This window comes from Castor canadensis, chromosome 2 (assembly GCF_047511655.1).
Source record: "Castor canadensis chromosome 2, mCasCan1.hap1v2, whole genome shotgun sequence".
Taxonomy (NCBI): domain Eukaryota; kingdom Metazoa; phylum Chordata; class Mammalia; order Rodentia; family Castoridae; genus Castor; species Castor canadensis.
The window spans coordinates 198673010-198693702 of NC_133387.1; the positions used below are offsets into that span (position 1 = coordinate 198673010).

Below are 20693 nucleotides of genomic sequence, written 5' to 3' on the forward strand. Positions count from 1 at the left end.
CATATCTACAGAGTTGGTTAGATTTTAGTTTTTGAATATAAACAGGAAAATCTTGGACTTTAGAATTAAATGGTAACATTAAGTATCATTTACATTGAGCTCTTCATTTTGAAGATGAAACCCACACAGATGGCATGACTGATGCAAGGGCATAGAGCCAACTAGGGAAAAAGTCAGGTTGACACTGAGAACTCTTTCTCTCCTGTCCTATAATCTTTTACTGTATAATACCATTGTCCAGTAATGTACTTTGATATTGCATAATGTGTACAAAAGTACGGCAGCAGCTATTTAAATTGAAAATAGCTTTATTCTTGTAATAAATGGTAATATAACCCATTCCTGGGAACGGGATGTTGAAAGATGTTTCCTGCAATACTGTTCATAAGTTTCTCCAAACAGGAGAGAAAGATAAGATTTTAATAGGAAAATGGTTAAATAAATTGAGATACAGTCATTCTATGGGGAATAATTTGAATCTATTGAAATGAATAAATGAGAGTTAAACCATGTGACATGGAATTTTCAAGATGATTAATGAATGAACATAATTGGGTACAGAAAAAGTATGCTGTGATTGAGTTTTTGCAAAACGATGACAAAATCTCTGCATTCATATGTAAACTTGCCTGAGCTAAAATAGTACAGAGGGAAATACAGGCTACATATTAGGATATTAAACAGCTCAATGGGGAGATACTGCAATGAGATGATAACTGTAGGAGGGGAGAAGGTGGTCTCTTAAAGCAGAGTAGTAGAGGGGGTTGAGCTGATCAAAGTTCAGTATGTTTACAGCTGATACATCAAGAAACCTAATTGAACACTGACTTTGGGATTAAAAATGAAGGACAGGTCTATAAAATAGGTCCTGTGGAGGGGGAGGAGTGAGTGGAGGAGATGAAGGAGTCAACATGCTTTCTATACATATATGAAATGGAACGATGAACCTGTTGCAATTGTTTTAGGGGTAGGGGGATGAGTGAGAGGGATGGTGGAGGTGAACCTAACCAATGTATGATGTAAGGCTATTCAGAAATGTCACAATGAATCCCTTCTACAATGAATGTTGTGCTAAAAAAATGAAAAAATAACCATATATGCCACTATCTCACCTGTGTAAAGTGTGTGTCTATATGCTTGAAGGGATACAGAAGAACATGGCCAGAATATTAGTGGTGAATATGTTTTTTAAAAATTATTTTTATTGGCATACATTAGTACAAAGGGGTTTCATTGTGACAGTTTTGTGGTAAATATCTTAAAGTTGTGTGATACTAAATTATTTTTAATTTCTTCCTTTCTACTTTTTTTTTCAAAGTGTAAAGCAGAAGAGTTTATTGAGAGGAAAGAGTAAAGTGAGAGAGTGGCACCCCCAGAGTTGGGGGGTCTCAAAATAGGGTGACCCTTCTTCTCCCTACTTTTAGTATGTTCAAGTGCTCTATAATAAGCTTGGATCATTTACATAATTTTGAAAGGTTGAAAATATGGAAAACTTATTTTGACTTATACCTTAAAGAGATGATTGCCAGGGACACACACAATGCTAAAGAGCTTATTAACAGCTGCAGATATTATACATTAGCTTGTCTTGCAAAAGCAATCCATACCCTGATAAATGGCTCTTCCTACACTGTATTCAAGTGATGGTGTCCCTTTGTTTATAACTAGATGGCCATCTGGAACTTAATCTCATTATGACTCTTTCCAAAGTATCTGTTAAAAAAGTGTTCACATTTGTTTTTGTTGACTATCAGCCTGGTCTAGCACTATGTTGTTTGATAGCAATCCACAGCTTCATTCTATTGGCTTCACTAGACATTGCCCTTCATGCATTTTTTTAAAGCCTCTTTGCAAATGTTCTCTTTTAGTTAATCTTGGGGAAGGTAGTACAAAGTTCTCTGGTATTGTCTATTTTCCTTACCTATTCAATCTGTTGGAATTGGGAAAATGCAGGCAACTGTATTTCCAAAAGCTGTTGCATTGCTTTTACCATGAATTACAGGTCTGTGGAGTTGATGACATAATACATATGAAGTGAGAGCTCAATTGCTGCTCAAGAACTTCTAAATCCATGGAAGGTGACATTTTATAACTACTCTCTGGAGCATCAGATTGACTAGAGCTGTGTGTCTCTTGTATGCTCCAAGCAGAATAAAGACTTAAATCTTTATTTAACATTGTATTTATAGTTCTATTAGGAATACTGCCTTTGGGATGCTATTTCTGTTGAGATACAGCCACTTAATTTTATTTTTAAATATGTCATTTGGAAGCTAACATTCAGATTTCCTTGGGAAAGTGCATTGTGTTTCATTTTGACAGTTGTAACATTAATTTTTCAAGGAATGCTTTTAAATTTTTGATTAGCTTTCAGTGGCACAGAAGTCAGATTTCCTATATATCTGCCTTCAGTTTTATAGGCATTTTGCTGTTTTTGTATTTTTAGTTGTTTATAGCAATTCATTTTTTAAATCACTGAAGACCTAACAGATTTTGTCCTTTTGAAGTCTTTATACTTCTTGTCATGCCAAACATACTATAAGACTTAATAAAAGATGATTATTTCATTAAAAATAGCTTTTATTTTTGTCTTAATTAAAGACATTGTACAATGTGTTGACTACCTAGAAATACTCAGTTATATTTCTATAAAATTATTTTACCTGCCTGTGGGACTTCTTTGCAGACCAATATGAAATCTGTATTTGAATTAGCTTTTGTTGTATAATGGCATGAATTAAGGTCAGGCTTTAGAGTCCTCTTAGTTTGTGTATTGACATAATATCACATCCAGTATATATTTTGACTTTGATGGGATTCATGGTATTCTTTGGCATTAACTGCTGAAAAGACACCTCTGGAAGAAAAGTTTCCTGCTGCTGTGTTCACAGTAGCAAGTTTCATGCCTGAGTCCTAGCAATTCAGCTAAACTATTTAATGTGAACTACATTCATTTTAAACTTTGTCAAATCTCAAATTCCTTAATCAATATATATTAGTCATCTTTGCTTTTATCTTCAAGTATGTTTTAATAACTTTGAAAATCTCCAGCATTCTGAAGTCTAATATTTAATGAGGAACACAATATCCTATAATCTGAACAATCCCTTATTACAACTTAAAACCACAGTTGCAAGCACAATAGAGTACATAACTAAGTGGCATAGGAAACAGAATTACTGAGTGGGAAAGAGGAAAATGGAAGAATTTAGGCTATGTTTAGAATCTCTATGATTTTCCTAAGATAAGTCTATTATTGCAGATTTCAAACAGGTAACTGAATTTTAGGCTTCACACATTTTCATGAATACTTTCATTGTCTCCAATAGTTGAAGCTGTACAAAATCAACAATAATAAGATAATGACACCCCCATCAGTTATGAGGAACAACTGGATAAGAGTCTATGAATTCTTTGGGTGTGTGGAATATCCAGGATATTTCATTTTTAGACATAATTATAGTTTATAGCAGTTCATTAATAAGTATATCTGCTTTTGTTATCAAAATACAGTAACGACCTTGCTATCACTATAAGCAACTCTGATGGAATTATTTAATGTAGATTATTTCAGACAGATGATGTAACAAATATTATAATTGTTATTCATATGAGCAATTTTTGTGAAATACCAACTAATATATCTTTTCATTAACTGTTACCAGTTTTCTTTTAACAAAGTAATTGATTACAGTTACCTAACATTTTAAGAGAGAACACGAACCATATTAAATGTTAAAATGACTCTGTGTAACCAGATCAAGCGCTTGGCTGCCCTTACTTCAATCAAAGAGGGTCAGTTCGGATAGTTACTGTTCCCTTTGGTGAAAGCAGTTTACCTACTTTGTGTTAATAGCGTTTTAGACTTGTGCAGAGTCATCTTTCCAATGATTCACCGCCCCCATAACACCACACGTATAATGTAGATATTAGTTTAGCATCAGGAAGGATATCCTAATTGATGGTAAGGATCATTTGGTGCTGAAAATTTAGTGTTTAGGTTGTGTGACAGATTGGTGCAGCAATGGCCCCAAAGTTTTTCATGCCTTCCTGGATCTGAGGTCTTAGAAATCTCCTGTAGTGACTTTGTGCCTTACTAAGTGACTTGCACTGTCAATAAGACATTAGCAAACACAAAACACAGAGACATTTGCAATGTGTCTGGTGATTGCTGTTTTGGAACCCTGTGACAGCCACATGACACAGCTTGGACTTTCCTGCTGCAGGATGAGAGACAAGCTACCCTAGTTGCTCCTTCCCTCAAACAGCTCCCAGGCCTCCTGATACCTGACTGCAGCTGCATTAATGAGCCCTGCTGAAATGAGAAAAACTGCTCAATTGAGTCCAGCTCAAATTATCGACCCAAACTTTGGAGAAGTTTGTTGTACAGCAAAAGCTAACTAGAAGATAAATTTGGAACCAAGACTTAATAAGACTTCTGTGAACCCTGGGATAAGGTTTTCGAGTTGGAAAAATATAAAACTTGTAGCCAGGACAGATGGTGGTTTACTGCAAAAATGACCATACTACTTAAAAGCTCCTCCCAACGAGTGGTAAAGTTTATTTCCCCAGCCTTTCTGGCTGGTACAGCCGTCTGTCTTGTCTTACCTGACGGGATGTGGCAGACATGGCCTTGAGCAATTAGAGCCTAGGTTAGTATGTCTTGAAGCTTCTGTTGTTGGGGCTAGATCCTTGAGACGTTCATGTGGGGAAACCTGGGCTATCCCGTGGGTGATGAGAAACCTGTGGTCCTCTTGCCCATGTAGCTCCAGCCGATAGCCAGCTGACCTCCAAAATTTGTGTCTTGAAGTTTCCTGGTGGCTGATTGCAGATGGATCCTGAGTCTTCTTTATTCTAGCAAGTGAATTCCAGCTGAGCTCAACCCAATGGATAGAATCAAGGACTAAATAACTAGTTGTTTGAAGTCACTAAGTTTGTGCAAGATTTGTTTTAGCAAGAAAACTGATACACATTGTATATAATTCTCACATCTGTAGTTTTCACAATTGCTCCTTAATTCATTTTGTATAGTTATAGAAGATGTACGGAAAGTATTAGTCAAGATTTTAAGTTTTCTCCTCTAAAGATATTTAAATCTCCACACCCAAGACACAATAATGAAACTTATCAGCGAATTATTATAGTCAGAATTTTGATGAAGACAAAATGTGGTGAGAAACAGCACTGTGGGCAAAACTTGAAAAGTTAGCTAAAAAAAATGAACATTAATTTCTTGTGCCTGATTATTCTTAAAAGCATATGGAAACATTGTTACTGAAATGCTGCATCTTTAACACGAAGGTTATTTTAAGCACCAGAGTCACTGTTCTGGCCTGATCACACTGATGGATGACGGGATGGTCACATGAGCAAAGCATGTCACAGAGTTCTTCACAGAAGCATGGTCAAAAGCAGTCCAGTATTTCTTACTGTTTAAGTGATGGACAACGGGAACTGGATGGTAGGCTTCAGGAATACTTACAAAATAAAGAACTGTATTTAATAAATACCTCAAAACAGATTTTTCCATGTGTTGTACTTATTTTTGGGGTGATCAATAGCATATTACAGTTTCAACCAGATTTCTTGAAATGTGGTCCTTGAACTATTTTTTTTTAATGTCATACCTTCATAGTCAGTGCATCCTAGCTGTGCAACTGAATTTGCTTCAAAATAAATGGTTAATTCTTTTGGTTTTATAGAACATTTAGCATATATAATGAGAAACAGATGATTTTAAGTGAACTTACAAATTATTAATCAGATTATTACCCTATGTCATAATAGTTGATTAACCTTCAGTAAGAGCTCACTTGAATTCACTTGAACATTACTTCTAAGGCATGTCTTTCCGCCAATGACAAGGCTGGTTAATAATTCAGATTTCTCCTCTAGAGTTTATTTCATCAGTATACATATCTTGACACTATAAAGATGAAATCGTTACTGAAAAGTCTGTCTGTTAAATTAGACTAAGAACTCGGGAAGTAGAGGCCAAGTCTAATCCAACCATTTATTTCCCACCCCAGTAGTTAATCTACACATTATAGTTAATCATTAAATTCCTATAAAGTGAATGAATGTGTTAAAAATTCTGATATTTATATACGCATATTTTCAATGGAGTAAGGAAATGAGGCACTGACTATATATGAGAAGATAAAATTCTACTGGCTTTTATAATTAACTTTACAAATATTTTATTTAACACATATAATACTTCATTTAGCAAATATATCTGCCAGTCCTGCTGTTCGTTGCTGGGAATGGTAAGTAGGACGAATATCACTGTCCTGAAAAAATTTATGGTTTAGTAACAGAATAAATGTGGAAGGAAACAAGAATTCTAGTCTTAGTCTCTGTTTTCATTAACTGCATTTTGTTCTCAGAACTGCCTCGGGAGTAAAACACAGCCTCTTGGAAAGTGTCACATGGTCCTCAAGGAATGATTTATCTCAATGGCCCTGAGTGTTGAATCTTAATATTGCAATAGTTAATTGCTATTTTATATATTCCACAGAAAGCTTCAAGCGACATTTAAATTTATGTAAAACACATATATTTATGCTGAGCAATGTACAGTTTATCCCTGGATTTAATATGGAAAAACTCTGGCAACTTTACTTGTGCTACGTATACGTAACTTCCTCTAATGGAAGCGAAGAGAAATCCTGCCCATTTACTTACCTCTCAAGTGTGGCATGAGAAGCCATCTCTAAGATACAGTGGCTACTGTAACCTCTTAAGTGACGGTAGCTTTGACAGTAACAGCAAAATTTGGTTTTGGGATTTAGAAGTCAAAACCTCAGTACCTTCTCGGTGCCTCTACCTGTAATATCTTTTTTCCTTCTGTTTCTTGTCCATGCTTTGTTGCAAAATTCCATATTCATGAATACTTTTCAGATAATATTCATGAAGTCTGCCCACACAGGTTGGGTGAGGTACACGCTCAGCTACCTGAGCACATTTCTCCCATGGCTCCTGATGCATGTTTGTTTACATTTCTGTTCCTCTCTGATACTCTAAACATTTTTTTTAAATTACAGTACTGGGGTTTGAACCCAAGACCTTGTACTTGCTAAGCAAGAGCTCTTGCACTTGATCCACACCCCAGCCCTTTTTGCCTTAGTTTAATTTTCAGTTAAGTTGTTGTGCTTGGGCTGCGATCATTCTTCTACCTCCTGCCCACTTGGGATCACAGGCCTGAACCATCACGCCGGGCTTGTCTATTGAAGTAGAGTCTTGCTAACGTGGACTGAAATCCTCCTATCCCTTCCTCCCAAGAGGCTGGGACTACAGGCATGAGCCACCCTACTCATCACTAAGCTTCTCAGAGGCAGCACTCTCAACTTGAAATATATATTATTAGTTATCACTAGATCCTGGTGAAGAAGGGCTAGATTAATCTGTGTGGAATGGAGATAAATTCAGAATTTATATATATTGTGCACTGGTACTGTTTAGGTCCATCAACTATTTATTGAAGATAATGGTGCCATACTTTCTAAACTCTATGTTGACCTTTTCACTGCCCTTAATAAAGGGATATCAGATGAAGAAAGGAAGTGAATAATAGTCCAATCATTATTTCTAAAATTTCCTCTTCCTAAGGGAGAAAACATATTTGAGGTGCTACCTACTGAGTTATTAATTTTAGACTTACATTGTAATGTGGTAAAAATAATCCATGAAAGAAACTAGGGAATTTTGAAAAGCTAAGCACTAAAGACATCATAACACTTAGGCATCCTTTAGAATTTGATACAAAACAGATGCAGAAAGAGAAATTGTGAAATAAAGGTAGAATTTCAAAGGTGTCTTGGAAATAATAACTTCTCAAAAACCCAATTCTTTGTAAATCGCTTTGAGAAATAATGTAGTATTCAGTCTAGCATGGGGTACCTACATATGAAATGTAAGAACAGGACTGTGTTTGCTGATAAAAATCCTAAACCTTACATGGGACTAAATAATAGGGAAGATCTTTTATTTAATCAAGGCTTTCAAAAACTAAAAAGAAAAATCTTCTATATATCATTCCTACAGTGTGAAATGCTAATATTAAGGACCTTATTATACTGTGTTTCCTCACTCTGCGGGTAGACTATATCCTCCCCACACATGGATATAGGTACGGCATTCTTTTCAGAATAACACAAAGCCTTTCTTCAACATTATTAACTAGAATTCATTTTTCTCTGCTATTAAGCTTTTTACCTATTTATTTTTGTTAGTATGGGACCTCAAGCTTTCAAGTAAAGTACTCTACCACTTGAGCCACACCTGTAGGCTCTTTTGGTTTAGTTATTTTTCAGATGGGGTCCTGTGTAGCTATCATTACAGGCATGAGCCACACACCTGGCTCGTTTTGAGATAAGATCTCATCAACTTTTTTGCCCAAGTGGCCTCAAACCAAGATCCTCCTAACTCCACCTCCCAAGTCACTGGATAACAGGTGTTAGCCACTGTGCCCAATCCTGTATTTTCTTTCATTGAGGACTCCTTGATTGTAGTTGGTAGAGAAACATCACAGTACTATAATACTTAATTTTTAATGTGAAGCAAAGTGGATAAAAATATTAATCACCAACATCCTTGACAAAAGAAGTTAGAAACTTTGTTTACTAAAATTAAAAGATTAGCTATTACAGTCAATGTTTTTTTCTTCATGGCCTATTCAAAAAGGCTAGTTCACATGCTCCTACCTCCACTGAGTAACTGTACATATTTATTTAGTCTTAATTGTGCACCCAGAGATGATGTTAAGTTCAGAAAGTAAGCATGTTTCTATCTTCTGGAATTTACATTTACAGCAGCGTTTGGCCCTTGCTCTGGTGGAAGATGCATGAGGTACAATGGAAGCACTGGTGAAAAAAGTCAAGCTGGGTCTTAGGGAAAATGAAGAGTGCAGTTTACAAGTGAGGGAAGAGTATCCTTGTCCATGGATGAGCCTGCCAGACATGTCACAGAATAATTACGCTTTGTTGTAAAACAAAGCATACAGGAGAAATGGTGGAAAATCAAGTTTGCAAAGTAGGTTGCAGTTAGATCCGGGATGTGGAATTTCTGTGCATGTATTTGTGTGTGTATATTTGTGTAATCCTAGGAGGTGTGGTGTGACAAAAATTGGCTTGTTAGAAACACCACAATGATGGTGACTGCAGTTTATGGGGTGATGAGATGACAGCAGTAGAAACTGCTGATAAAAGAAACTTGATCCTAGGAGTAGGGGAGTCAACAGATTCAAGACAGAATTATCCGGATTTGCATACCTCCTGGATATGAGGACAAGGAAAAGCGAAGAATATGAGACTCTCAGGCTTTATGATTTGAAAACTCGATTTTGATGGCCAAAAAATCACATGAAATCAAGCTGTAACTACATGGTCAGTAAAAACAGATAGGATTTTAAGTGTCCATGTGTGGAAGAACAGTTGAAATGTTCACACTGTACTCAACTCTAGCTCTAAGTGCAATGTAACATACTGTATCTCAAATCCAGTTTGAGAGAATCTTCAAAAGACTAAAAAGGAAATCTCAAAAAATGTGTTCACATACTAAAAAAATGGAACAGTTAGAGCAGCCAGAAGGTGGGTGCTTTAATTAATGGGAAAACACACCCACGGAACATCTGAAGAGTCAGGCATATTGGATATTTTAGGATATTTTCAATGCATTTGCAATACGCTCTATGGGAAGATTTAAAACAATGTGAAGCTTCTGTCTCTCTGAACATGACTGTAATGTTTTAGTGGTGGTCAACTGTTTAGTGGTAGTTTATTTGCATGGCTAAAGAGGTGACCTGCAGAGCAGGGTCACAGTCTCTGTGTGTTCTTAGTTTTCAGAAAGCCACAGCAAACAATTATAGTTAGAAAGTCATTCATGGCAATGAAGGTGGTAGACTCAAAAACGCCTAGGTGATAATGATGGCTATGTCATAAATGGGCTTGGGTTGATCACACCATTGATATGGAGGCTGTTTACCTCTCCCTTCCTGGGGCTCAGTTTCTTCATCTGCGTGTAATTTCCTGGCTTACAGTGTTGCGGGAGTCAAATAAATAATGCATAGGAGAGAACATGGGTTAAAGGGTTCCTTCAAGATGTGAATTTCTTTATATCTTTCAGCTTAGGTCTTGTTAAGTTAAAAATTTGGCCTGAGGCTGCCTCCACATCTTGAGGTATTGAAGTGCAACCTAACTTAGTATGTAAACAAATTGAAAGCCTAGCTCAGAGTGTACCCTTGATCCCAATCACAAAGCAGTTGGGTTTCAGCCAGTAACATGCAGCTAATTCGTTACCCCATGCCCAAATAAGGCAGATCCTATCAACAGCCAAGTGGGTCATTCTTCTGTGTCTTAAAAAGCTTGCTGCTTACTCTGATGGGCAGAGCTCTGTGAATTTTTCAGTTCCGACTGTTGCCTGAATCATGGATTTTTCTCTGCTCAAATAAACTCTTACCAGAAATGAAAATAATTGCATCACAATTTTTATGTATAATATTTACAAGATGATATAATTTAATGTTAAAACTTACAGAAAAAAAGTAAGAGACTTAAAATAATATCTTGCTAAATAGTTTTAGATATGTTCTAGGTTTGTAAAAAGGTAGGGTTGTCTTGTGTTCCAGTCCTATTTTGAATAACCCTTGTACACAGTGATTGTATTTGGGAAAGCTGCTTATCTTTCTGAATTTCATTTCCTTCTTCCTTGTGTGAAATAAGTTCCTACACAGAGTATTTATAGTCAGATAACATTTGAAAAGCCTACCACATTACTGTACTTCTTGTAGGCATTCAATAGACGGGAGCTATTGTTACTTTGTTATTAGTCTTACCTATGAATAGTGTTTTCTCAGTGATGACATTTGTCGTCATGGTTAGATTAGGATTCAGAGAAGTAGACTCTGAGGTGGAGAATCTATTGTGGGGTGCCATAATGGGATCAACACTTAAGAAGACATGAAGAAAACAGCATTGGGCAGAGGGGATGTTTGACTGTGATGTACTCACAATAAGAATCTCAGAGGATCCTATGGAGAACTCTGAAGCTGAGATGACCTTTCAGAGTTTACTCAATTTCATGCAAGGGGAGTGGTCTGCATAATATCCCTGCTTACTCATCACCCTGTGCATGAGGCACAGGTCAGGGAGTGTACCATAAATAGACCAGACAACTTCCCTTGGACAGAGGCAATTTCCATAGCGGGTCACAGCTAAGAGTTGTCAGCCATCAGTACTCAGTAACTCGGGGAAGGAGTCCTTCAGTATTGAAGGTGTGCTGACAGCTCACCACAGCATCTACTATGCTGGCTTATGATGTCTGCAGTAAAGTTGACATGTTAGTTATCTTTTCTAACTCAATTTGTTTGAACAGGCTCACAAGTCAACAAGAAATAGTGGGTGGGAGAGGATTACAAGAAGGTAAGAAGGCAATATTGTAGGATCTTTGGTCAATGTCACAATGTACCCCCAGCACAACAAAACTAAAATAAGAAGAAAATAAAAAGGCAATAGAGATAATGTGAATTGCAGTCTCAAGAAATAAAAAAGGAGCTGATTATGTAAAAATTGAAATAATGAGAAAATATGAGTACAGACAATAAAGATAACATAGGTACTCATTTCAGTAACTTGAACATTTGATAGGAGTGAACCGTGTGGGGATAACTTTATAATTTAAAGGCTGGATATGATGTGTACTTATTTGGTTATTCATTGATTCATTATAAACAGTTTATATACTTTATAAAAAATTTACTGGCTCATAAAATAATCTGTTGATTACTCTTCAATGTACACTTACAGGATAATTACAGAAATTTGAATTAAAAGTTTGTTATGCACTTTAGAAAGACTAATATGCCTAAGTAATTCATTGTTAAAAGTAACCTAAAGATAGGTAGTTTAATTTTATTAAGCCAATTAAAATTTGGTTTACAAGCTTGACTAATATAAGTCAGATAGACTTTATGCTCAAAGAAGGAACAAAAACAATGGAGCTTACTCATGGTCACATTTTGAAAGGGCACAAGCACTTTGTTCCAGAACAATTGTCTTCTTGGTTGGATTAGAAGAAATCAACCCAAGGAGACTATAGGATTAAAGAAATGTAGTTATGTGCGTGGGACATAAAATGAACTTGGAAAAAGATAAAAGAGAAAATATTTGGAGTGCTCGATGCATATAAACATGTATTAATTTCTGGAGTTAGTAGCTAGCAGCACATTTCACTTCTGGTGTTTACAATCTAGAACAGCCAGTTCTATTAAGGATTAAAGGGTGTTTTGTATTTCTCATTCTTTACCTTTCCCAATCTAATAACCTGAGATATCCCCCCTGCATCTGGGATGTATGGTGCTTTGTTTCTCTGAGAGATGACAGAACCCAGACTATTGATTTGATTTTGCCCAGCAAGGTCCACAGCTAAAATTGACTTCTAGAGACAAGGAGCTATATTTCCCTTCTCCTTCTCAAAAAACAAAATAAATTAAAACAAAAAGACCTGTAGTTCTGCCTCCAAACTCATTGCAGGGATACTAATAATTACTCACACCACATGTAATGCTATGAAAGCCATAAAGATAAAGCAACTGTTAGAATTTGAGGCTCAATTAACTAAATACGCTCTATACCTTATTACAATACCACGCGTAGAGGCTTATTTTAGTGGATTGTATTTAAACAAGTAAAGCTTGTGAATTGGGTGGCTAAATCTGTCCTTTTCATATGTGAGAATTTTGAGACATTATCTGATTTTACCAAATGTGACAACCTGCAAAAAGTGAATAGTCACACATTGTCTGCTTTGGGGGATATTCTGTCAATCAGAGTAAAAATGGAACTGGATCATCAACACAGCATTACTATTCTGCTGTGATCCTGACTGTATTGTGATCCACAGATTATACACTGGGAATTAAGAATTAAGGAATGCTCCCTCAATTGTGGGCTGTCTTAGATACCGTCTAAGGGCAGTCGTCTTCCATTCAACTCCAAACTGTACTAAAAGAAAAATCTAATCTTGTGTAAAATTCAAAAAAAAATAATAGGTATTTAATGATATTAAAACTACTGAAAGAATACATAATTGTCTAAGCTGAGAAAATGATTTTTATCAAGGCTTTTTTATTCAGTAAGCACTGACTAAATAGCTATTTTGTAAGTATACTTAGTGCAAAGTGATTAAAAAATGAGACAATATGTTAGCCTCTGCTTTTAGCATCCCGGAATTTAACTTACTTCATTACTATGCAAAATGTTGTAGAATCATAGATTTAGGTGGCATATTTTGGCATATGACCACATTAAACATGGAAACATCCAGGAAACGATGGGCATTCTTACTTGCTATGGGAATATTTCTACTTTGAAAAGACAGTGGGTAGAGGAGCTTTGTTTTTTAACGTGGACTAGTAGGGGGAGAGTAGATAGGTACAATTTCCTGAAACAGTCTGAAAATTCTAAGACTTGAAAGGAACCAGTCTCCACATCAGCCCAAGCTTTGGTTCATGGTTACTGCATGTTTCTGTTCCATTACAATTAAAGACTGATTTTTGTTGAGTTATTTGAAATATTGGTAGGTGTCTGGCAGTCAAGAGACTGTAGGAGAAAATAGAAAGTTGGTAGATTACCTGCTTTCCAGGACTCAGAGCAAGATAAAGATCCAGAAGGCAGCAGCTTGAGCTGTCAGGAAGCATGAGTCCTGGTGCCACACAGTGAGTGGTAGAACTAGAGTTCAGAAGCCCATATTGTCTTGAAAGTGTGAGTATTAGTAATAAACACGGGCAGACAGAATGTGTGACTCTGCTAGACCTTGGTAGGGTACTTCCTGATTTGGAAGGTAATGGCTCCAGGATTTAAGCATGTCAGTTTGATGAAGAGGTTGCATCAGATGCTGACGAACCTCTCCTAGCTTTGTGCTTCAGTGAACAATGTGTCCAATGAGTTCATTGATTTTTACTCTAATATTCATCAAGAAAGAGAAGAGTCAATTGAGCACTCACAGAATTTTATTCTGAAACTTTTACTCCTGAGAGACTAGAGGTTAAACTGGAAGTGTCCATAACAGGGAAACTGATGTGGCTAGAGCATTTCAGCTAATATGAACTTCTCAAGGCATTAGGAGGTTTATATTCTTGCTCTTTTTAATCTACCTAATAATCCACAAAATCCATGTGTAAGAATCATGCCTGTTTCTTTATGATTCCTATAGTTGAATTATAGGATATTAAAATTATTCCCACTTTTCAATTTTCTGACCCTCTGATCTGATTGGGAATGGCATGGACCCCTTCAGAGGTGTGTGGGTCCCTCATTGCTGGCAGGATCCGAGTGTACTCTACCCTTGAAGGAGAATCCAGCCATCAGCCTAAGACAAACTCAATGAACTGTAAGCTCTCTCACAGTGTTGAGATACAGTGTCTTTTCTCTACCTTAGAATGCCTTTCTTTTCCAGTTTTGCCTGTCCTACATTTACTCTCTCAGTTCTGGTTCATGTAGCATGCTCTGCAAAATAATATTACTTCTTATGAAGAGTCAGTGAGTGTGTATATGTTAGCTCAGTGATTGACTAATACTAAGTGCTCAACTTTTGGTTTTGGATATCTCCACAGGACTGAAGTTTGCATTAATCTTTTCTAATCTCGAACAATATTTGGATGTGTTGGTTGTGAAAAATAGCATTGTTGTGGTAATATATTTCTTAAATTTCTTCATGTCCTGCGTCATCTTTATCCTTATTGAAGATTGGGATAGAAACTCCCTTTTATTTTTGTTCCCCACTGTTTATAGACAAGGGTTGAACACATGCTAGGTAGTCAATGACTGGATAGCGTGAGTGTTATAAAGAAGAGTCAACATAATGTAGTAGTTTTAAATTATCTTGTTACCCCAATTTGCAAATCATGTGTATGACTTTCTAAAGCCTTATTCTTCATTTTTCTCACTAAAAAGTGGGGTACAAAGTTCCCACCCTGCCTTTCTACCTTTTTGTTTTCTTCTTGCTGTCCAGAGACTAGAGCAAGTGCAAAGGACCAGGCATCCAGTGCAGCTATGCAGCAGGTTGACTCAGCTTTGTCTTTATTTGCAATTTAGCAAGTTCGCAATGGGAAGGGCAATTCTTTAGGGGACTATTCTGATGTGTGACATTTTTTTCTCTGTCAAATTACAGGCTGCCATGACATTCAGTGCAGCAGTTCTTTATAGATTGTAAGTATTAAAACTTGCTTATATTCCAAATGAGTACATGGGAATTTCAAGTTTCTGGAAAACAATGGATCAACTTAGTCCTCTATTAGGACAGTGCTTTGGGGGTCACCTGCAATATTCTGGTGCTATTCGATACCACAAGAGGAGAAGTTCCTGACTCTGACCAACATAAAGAAGTGTGTCAAAGTGACTCTAAGTGCTTTTATTTGATAATGACGTGATAGTTTGGAGTCAAATCCTATAACAACTGTTTTCTTCTTATAAGTTCTACTTAAGCATTCTGGTTGAAATGTAAACTCCACACACTATTTGGTCCCTGCTCCACACAGTTGACAGAATTATCATTCTAAAAAAAAAAAGAAAGAAAACTGGAACCACAAGATTCCCTGGTCCCAACCTAAATTGTACAGCTCAGAAATCAATGCCTTTTACCACGAAGCCCCAGCTGCTCTCTGTTAAATTTACTCAACAAATATTGATTTTTTTGTCTACTGTGCACCCTCACTTTGCTGCCCACACCTCTGGTTCCTGACTTTTCCTGAGATATGTGCTAAACTCTCGTGTCTGTCTTTGCTTGACCAGCTCACTCTGTCTGAAATTCAAGTTCTTCTAGGTACCTGGCTAAATTCCACCTCTCTATTGCCATTTCAAATATGAACTCTTTGTGCCAGCTGGGAGCATGCAGTGCTCTGCTGGAACAGACTTCTAGCCCATCCTTCTCTCCTAAAATTGTGCCCTCCTGGGGGTGAAGAACCATGTCTTTGACTTTGGAGTCTCCAAACACTTAGCTCATAGAACTGAATCTAACTAAATATTTAAGGATAGAATCATTAAAACTGAATCTAACTGAACATTTAAGAATAGAATCATTAATTTGCCATGTTTCGTTTATTCATGTCAATTGCCAAAAGTGATAAGGTAAGATGGGACCAAGTATTTATGGACTGATTGCTTGGCCCCTTCTAACTGTGGCTTCAGCCATGGATTCCCTCAGGATTAGTCAAGTTTCAGGGTTGGTGAAAACAAAGCCTCAGAATGCAGAAAAAGAGATGTAAGAATTTTCATTATAGATGTCTTAAATTTCAAAGTAATAATATTGTATTTTTAACCTGATGGGATTATATTTATTTATTTTCTTGACATGCATTTCCAAAGCAATAGTCTACATAACATATATAAAAGCTACACATAAAGTTTTTAAGTAATTTCATCCACAAACTAATAGCTATGTATAAAAGACACCAATAACTAGTTGAAAAGTAAGGAACCTCGTTGCATCGATCTTCATAGGAGTCAAACGCTGAATAGCAACACTCTTGAGACCCTTTCCCCTCTCCACCACCCTGAAATTCAGTTGATTTCTTCGACCCTGTGCTATGGAAACATGCTGCAGTTTCCCCTTCTCTTTGGCTTCATCCCCTTCAATCTTTCTCTGGCAGGTCCTGTCCCAGGGCAGTTGGCCGGGAGCATCCAGTCAAAGGCGCGCTCTGCTTGGTCTTAGGACCCTGCACCTTATTTGGCCTTCTTACTCTTCTGTGCTAACCGGGACCCCTAAGGTGACCTCTAACAACTCTCCTTGGAACACAGAGCAGCCCTTAGGTAACCCTACCTAGCTTTCCTCTGAGACCTGTCCTGCCCCCTGACTTAGAAAATTTTCTTCCCTTGGCTTCCCAGACAAAGTAGTTACAAGTTTAGAAAGCCTCCAAATCTCCTTTCTAAATAAGTTTTGTTCCTCTTCCTAAAACGTATTTCCCACACACATGTCACGTAGAGAAGGGAATAGAATTTTCTTGTATTCCTTGTCCTGCAGTGGTATTCTTTCTAGCCTGTGTCCTTGAAGCAATCAAGAGAAAGGTGACAAACCATCTCTTTTGCCTTTTATGGTTTTGAAGCTATCAAAAATTTCAAGTACATACATATTTTTATAAATTATTCCAAATATGCTAAAAGCGGTAAGTCCTATGTTACCTTAATGATACGTATTTTGTCACTCCAAAGCTTAGCTTCCACACCTTGTAACTCCATGGGTTGTCATGGAGTAAATACTCACTTTTACACTTCTCAAAAAATAGAGCATATATGCAAAGAGAGAGCAGGTGTTTGTGAAAAACATTAAAAGTATTTATAAAAATCAATGACATCAGCACAGAGTGGTAATGTCTAAGAGGCAAAAACAAAAGCTTTTATAACTTCAACAGGCTCATTAATTTTTCTGTTAGTATTTTTAAGAAGGGCACATACTTCCATGATCGAGGACTATTAGTTATTTTATACACATTTTTATTTATATATCTGCTTACTCAAAATGAATGTTTATAGATAACACTATTTGATGGTACTTTGTTCATTAATAAGTAGTACTTTTGTATCACATTTTCCTTATTTTGTTTTGTGGCATTATAAAATTTGTAGTAAGGAATTATCAAATCAAAGTAAAGGAAGAAAGAAAACCATAAATTAGAGAGAAATGACTTTAATTGAACACAATCTACTTATTTTGCATATAACTTAGCCAATAACAATTGAAATTATTTAATAAGTGGGTGAGTAATGCAGTTGGTAATTATTTCCTATATAGTATTTTCTATAAAGGGCAAAGTAAACCAGGATAAAAGGAACAATTTGGAAGAAAGTTTAATTTTGGTTACATTGCAAATGCAATCTTCACTCTTTTACTGATAGGAATTTATCAGATTTTAAAGGGATTTGGTCCCAGTTTTCACTGTACTTGTCTATGAGAGGAAGGCCTAGGCACATTGAGTGACCAGCTTCATGTTACATAGCTCATTGGAAATGAGCTGGGACTCATCCCAGAGAATTCCAACGTGGGGTCCAGGACTTTTGCCAAATAATCTTCAAAGTAAAATACAATCCAAGTTGAGTTTAAATGTTTGGACTCACTATACTTATGATTTTCCAATGCTTCCTAAAGTATATAGGGAAAAATAAACTTAATAAGTACACACAACCTTTTAAATTGAATTTTTAGGCAGAATGTATTTGGATCCAACTCTTAGGCCAATAGAGGAAGAAGATTCCACCCAAATCTCTCTCTCTCTGACATCTCTGTTCCTATGTTTCTCCCTCTAGCTCTCTCATTCTGCTGATCTCACATTTCCCAGGAGTATTTGGGACGAGGGGCCTCTTTCATTTTGCTATGGATTTACGACAGTGTGATGGGTAACAACATTTCCCTCTCCATTTGGTTGATTACCGTGTAGACGTGAAATAAAAAATTACAAGAGATGCGTATGTTGATGAACGTGCACTTAAGGTTAACGTACATGTATGACTACGGGTTGCATGTTTAATAGGTGTAGCTTGAGATTAAAGCATCTTCAAAAATTACTGCTTCTTGAGTAGTTGAACAGGTAGTCTTATATATTTATTACATCATAATTGCTGCTGATACTTTAAATAATATGGTAACAACTTTGTATAGCAGTACAACTCGAGAAGTCATGTGTAAATATTGATCATATTATTAAAATAATTTTTAAATGGCAAAGAAACCAGACTCACACCACGATGTATTTCAAATTTCTTACTGGGAATTGTAAATAATAAATGATTTCAGTTGGACAGGACACAAAATAAAATTATTTTAACCATTTTGATTTTTTCCTATTTTTCTTCACCTTTCAAAGATGCAACATTTTTATATTTGAGTCAAAAGTTCTAAAATTATCATTACTCAAAAAATAAAAATGTATAAACTTACGGCCCTGATGCTTTCAAAATGTCCACCTTCTTTCTCGAAATCAATAGGCTGTCCTTTTAGCGTCCAGTAGAAAGTGACATCCAAGCTGGCATCATGAAGTGCTTTGCAGTTAAGGACAACACTTTCTCCCACCGTTAGCTCCATTCTTTTAGGAGTAAGTTCTATCCTTGTAGGTTCTAAGGGAGTGAGGCACCTTATTTAGCACAATCAACAAGCACTGTTTCCCTGCATCCTCTATCATTTTAAATAACAGAGGAAAACTTAAACAAGGACCCTATACAGCACTAGATACACACACACTGCAGATTTTTTACTTCTTTCAACTATTATTAACTGAAATCGTACCTTTCTGGATATCTTGCTATGTTTTTGTAAAGGACTGATGATTTTGGAGCTCCTGTTCCTATTAACGCATAAAAACATCAAGCGATGACAAAACCAGAAGCAACAATTTATGTTTTGGAAAAGGAACAATAGGGAAGAGAAACTATAGCCTCTCTGACCAAATTTAAGGGTCACCAAATGAATAAATGGGTTTTTAGGATTCAAGCAAAGCTGCATATCTCAGAAAGAAGTATGCAGGGGATTTCACTTCCTTAAAAGCTACAGGAGGCTGTAAGGCAAGAAAAAGCACCTCCCTCGAGATTATTATCTCAATGGAGATAAAAATATAACCTTACCACAGTGCTACCTTGTGTTTACTCTGTGCTCCACAAAAGCCTCTCTGGAAAAGATGTAAAATAGGCACCTTGTGGCAGATTATAAAACATCGCATTTGATAGATTGTGCTTGGTTTAATTGAGTTATATAAGGGAAAAACACTGAATAGAAATGTTTTTTGAATAAAAGATGTGTTTAATTGCTTAATGATTCAGTTAAATTTGAAACAGACCATTTCTATGGCTTAGTACAACTCTGAATCAATAAAGGCCCATAGAGCTGTACCTCTAAGGGCTGAGCCGGTGACAAGTGGATGCAATAGGATGTGGTTTGAATAACGTAGGGAGGTGATGGACTCATGGTTTTATCTTTTCTTAATTAGATTACTGGGTAAACAGAGTGTGAGAAGACTGACCCAGTGAGTAACAATTAGCTTAATTTTCCTGTCTAGCTCCATGGCTTACAGGAGAATAGCGCCACTCCTCACTGCCTATCAGATCCTTTGAGATCCAAAGTCCTTCTATTTTTGAGCAGTTATTGAGAAGAAAAGGGCAGGAAAGCAACTACAAATATTAGCATTCTAGAGCCCAGGTACTTCAAGATCTGGATTCATCAGAGAAGACAGAACTACAATATACAGGAATAGCGATTCTGAGTTACTGCACAGTCCATTTAATTTGCAATTAACAAAACAAGTTTGTGAATTCAGCAGCATTACCTCATTGTAGAAAGACTGATGAGCACATAAAAGGAATGAGAGAAACTGGGAGACTGGGTTGAATCCCAATTTTGTACTATATAAATGAAAACATCTTATAAATTATGCACTTTTCTTCCATTAATGTTTGCCTGTCTCCTAAGCTATCCGTGTTGGCTTCTTGAATTACACTTTTATATCTAAAGACAGAGAAAAAGGAACAGTTCCATGTTTTACATGTACAGCTTATTAGCATTAAGTACATTCAGTGTTATGTGTTATCACCACCATCCAGCTTTCATTTTCTAGACATGTTTTCATTCCTGTACCTAAATTTTTTGATATTTTTTATAGCCAAAGTAGGATTTGCTGTATATAACATGCACAATGAAGAAAATTAATTATTTTA

The 20693-nt window shown here is 36.4% G+C and overlaps 1 protein-coding gene across 2 annotated transcripts in view; it reads right to left on the reverse strand.

The window, feature by feature from the left end:
- The window catches only part of Cntn5 (contactin 5), a 1105069-nt gene that overhangs the window by 117392 nt on the left and 966984 nt on the right, over nt 1-20693 (reverse strand). For both annotated transcript variants that reach the window (XM_074066853.1, XM_074066854.1), the window contains one exon: nt 18928-19103. In XM_074066853.1, the coding sequence (XP_073922954.1) occupies nt 18928-19103 (176 nt within the window). The remainder of the gene's footprint in view (nt 1-18927; nt 19104-20693) is intronic.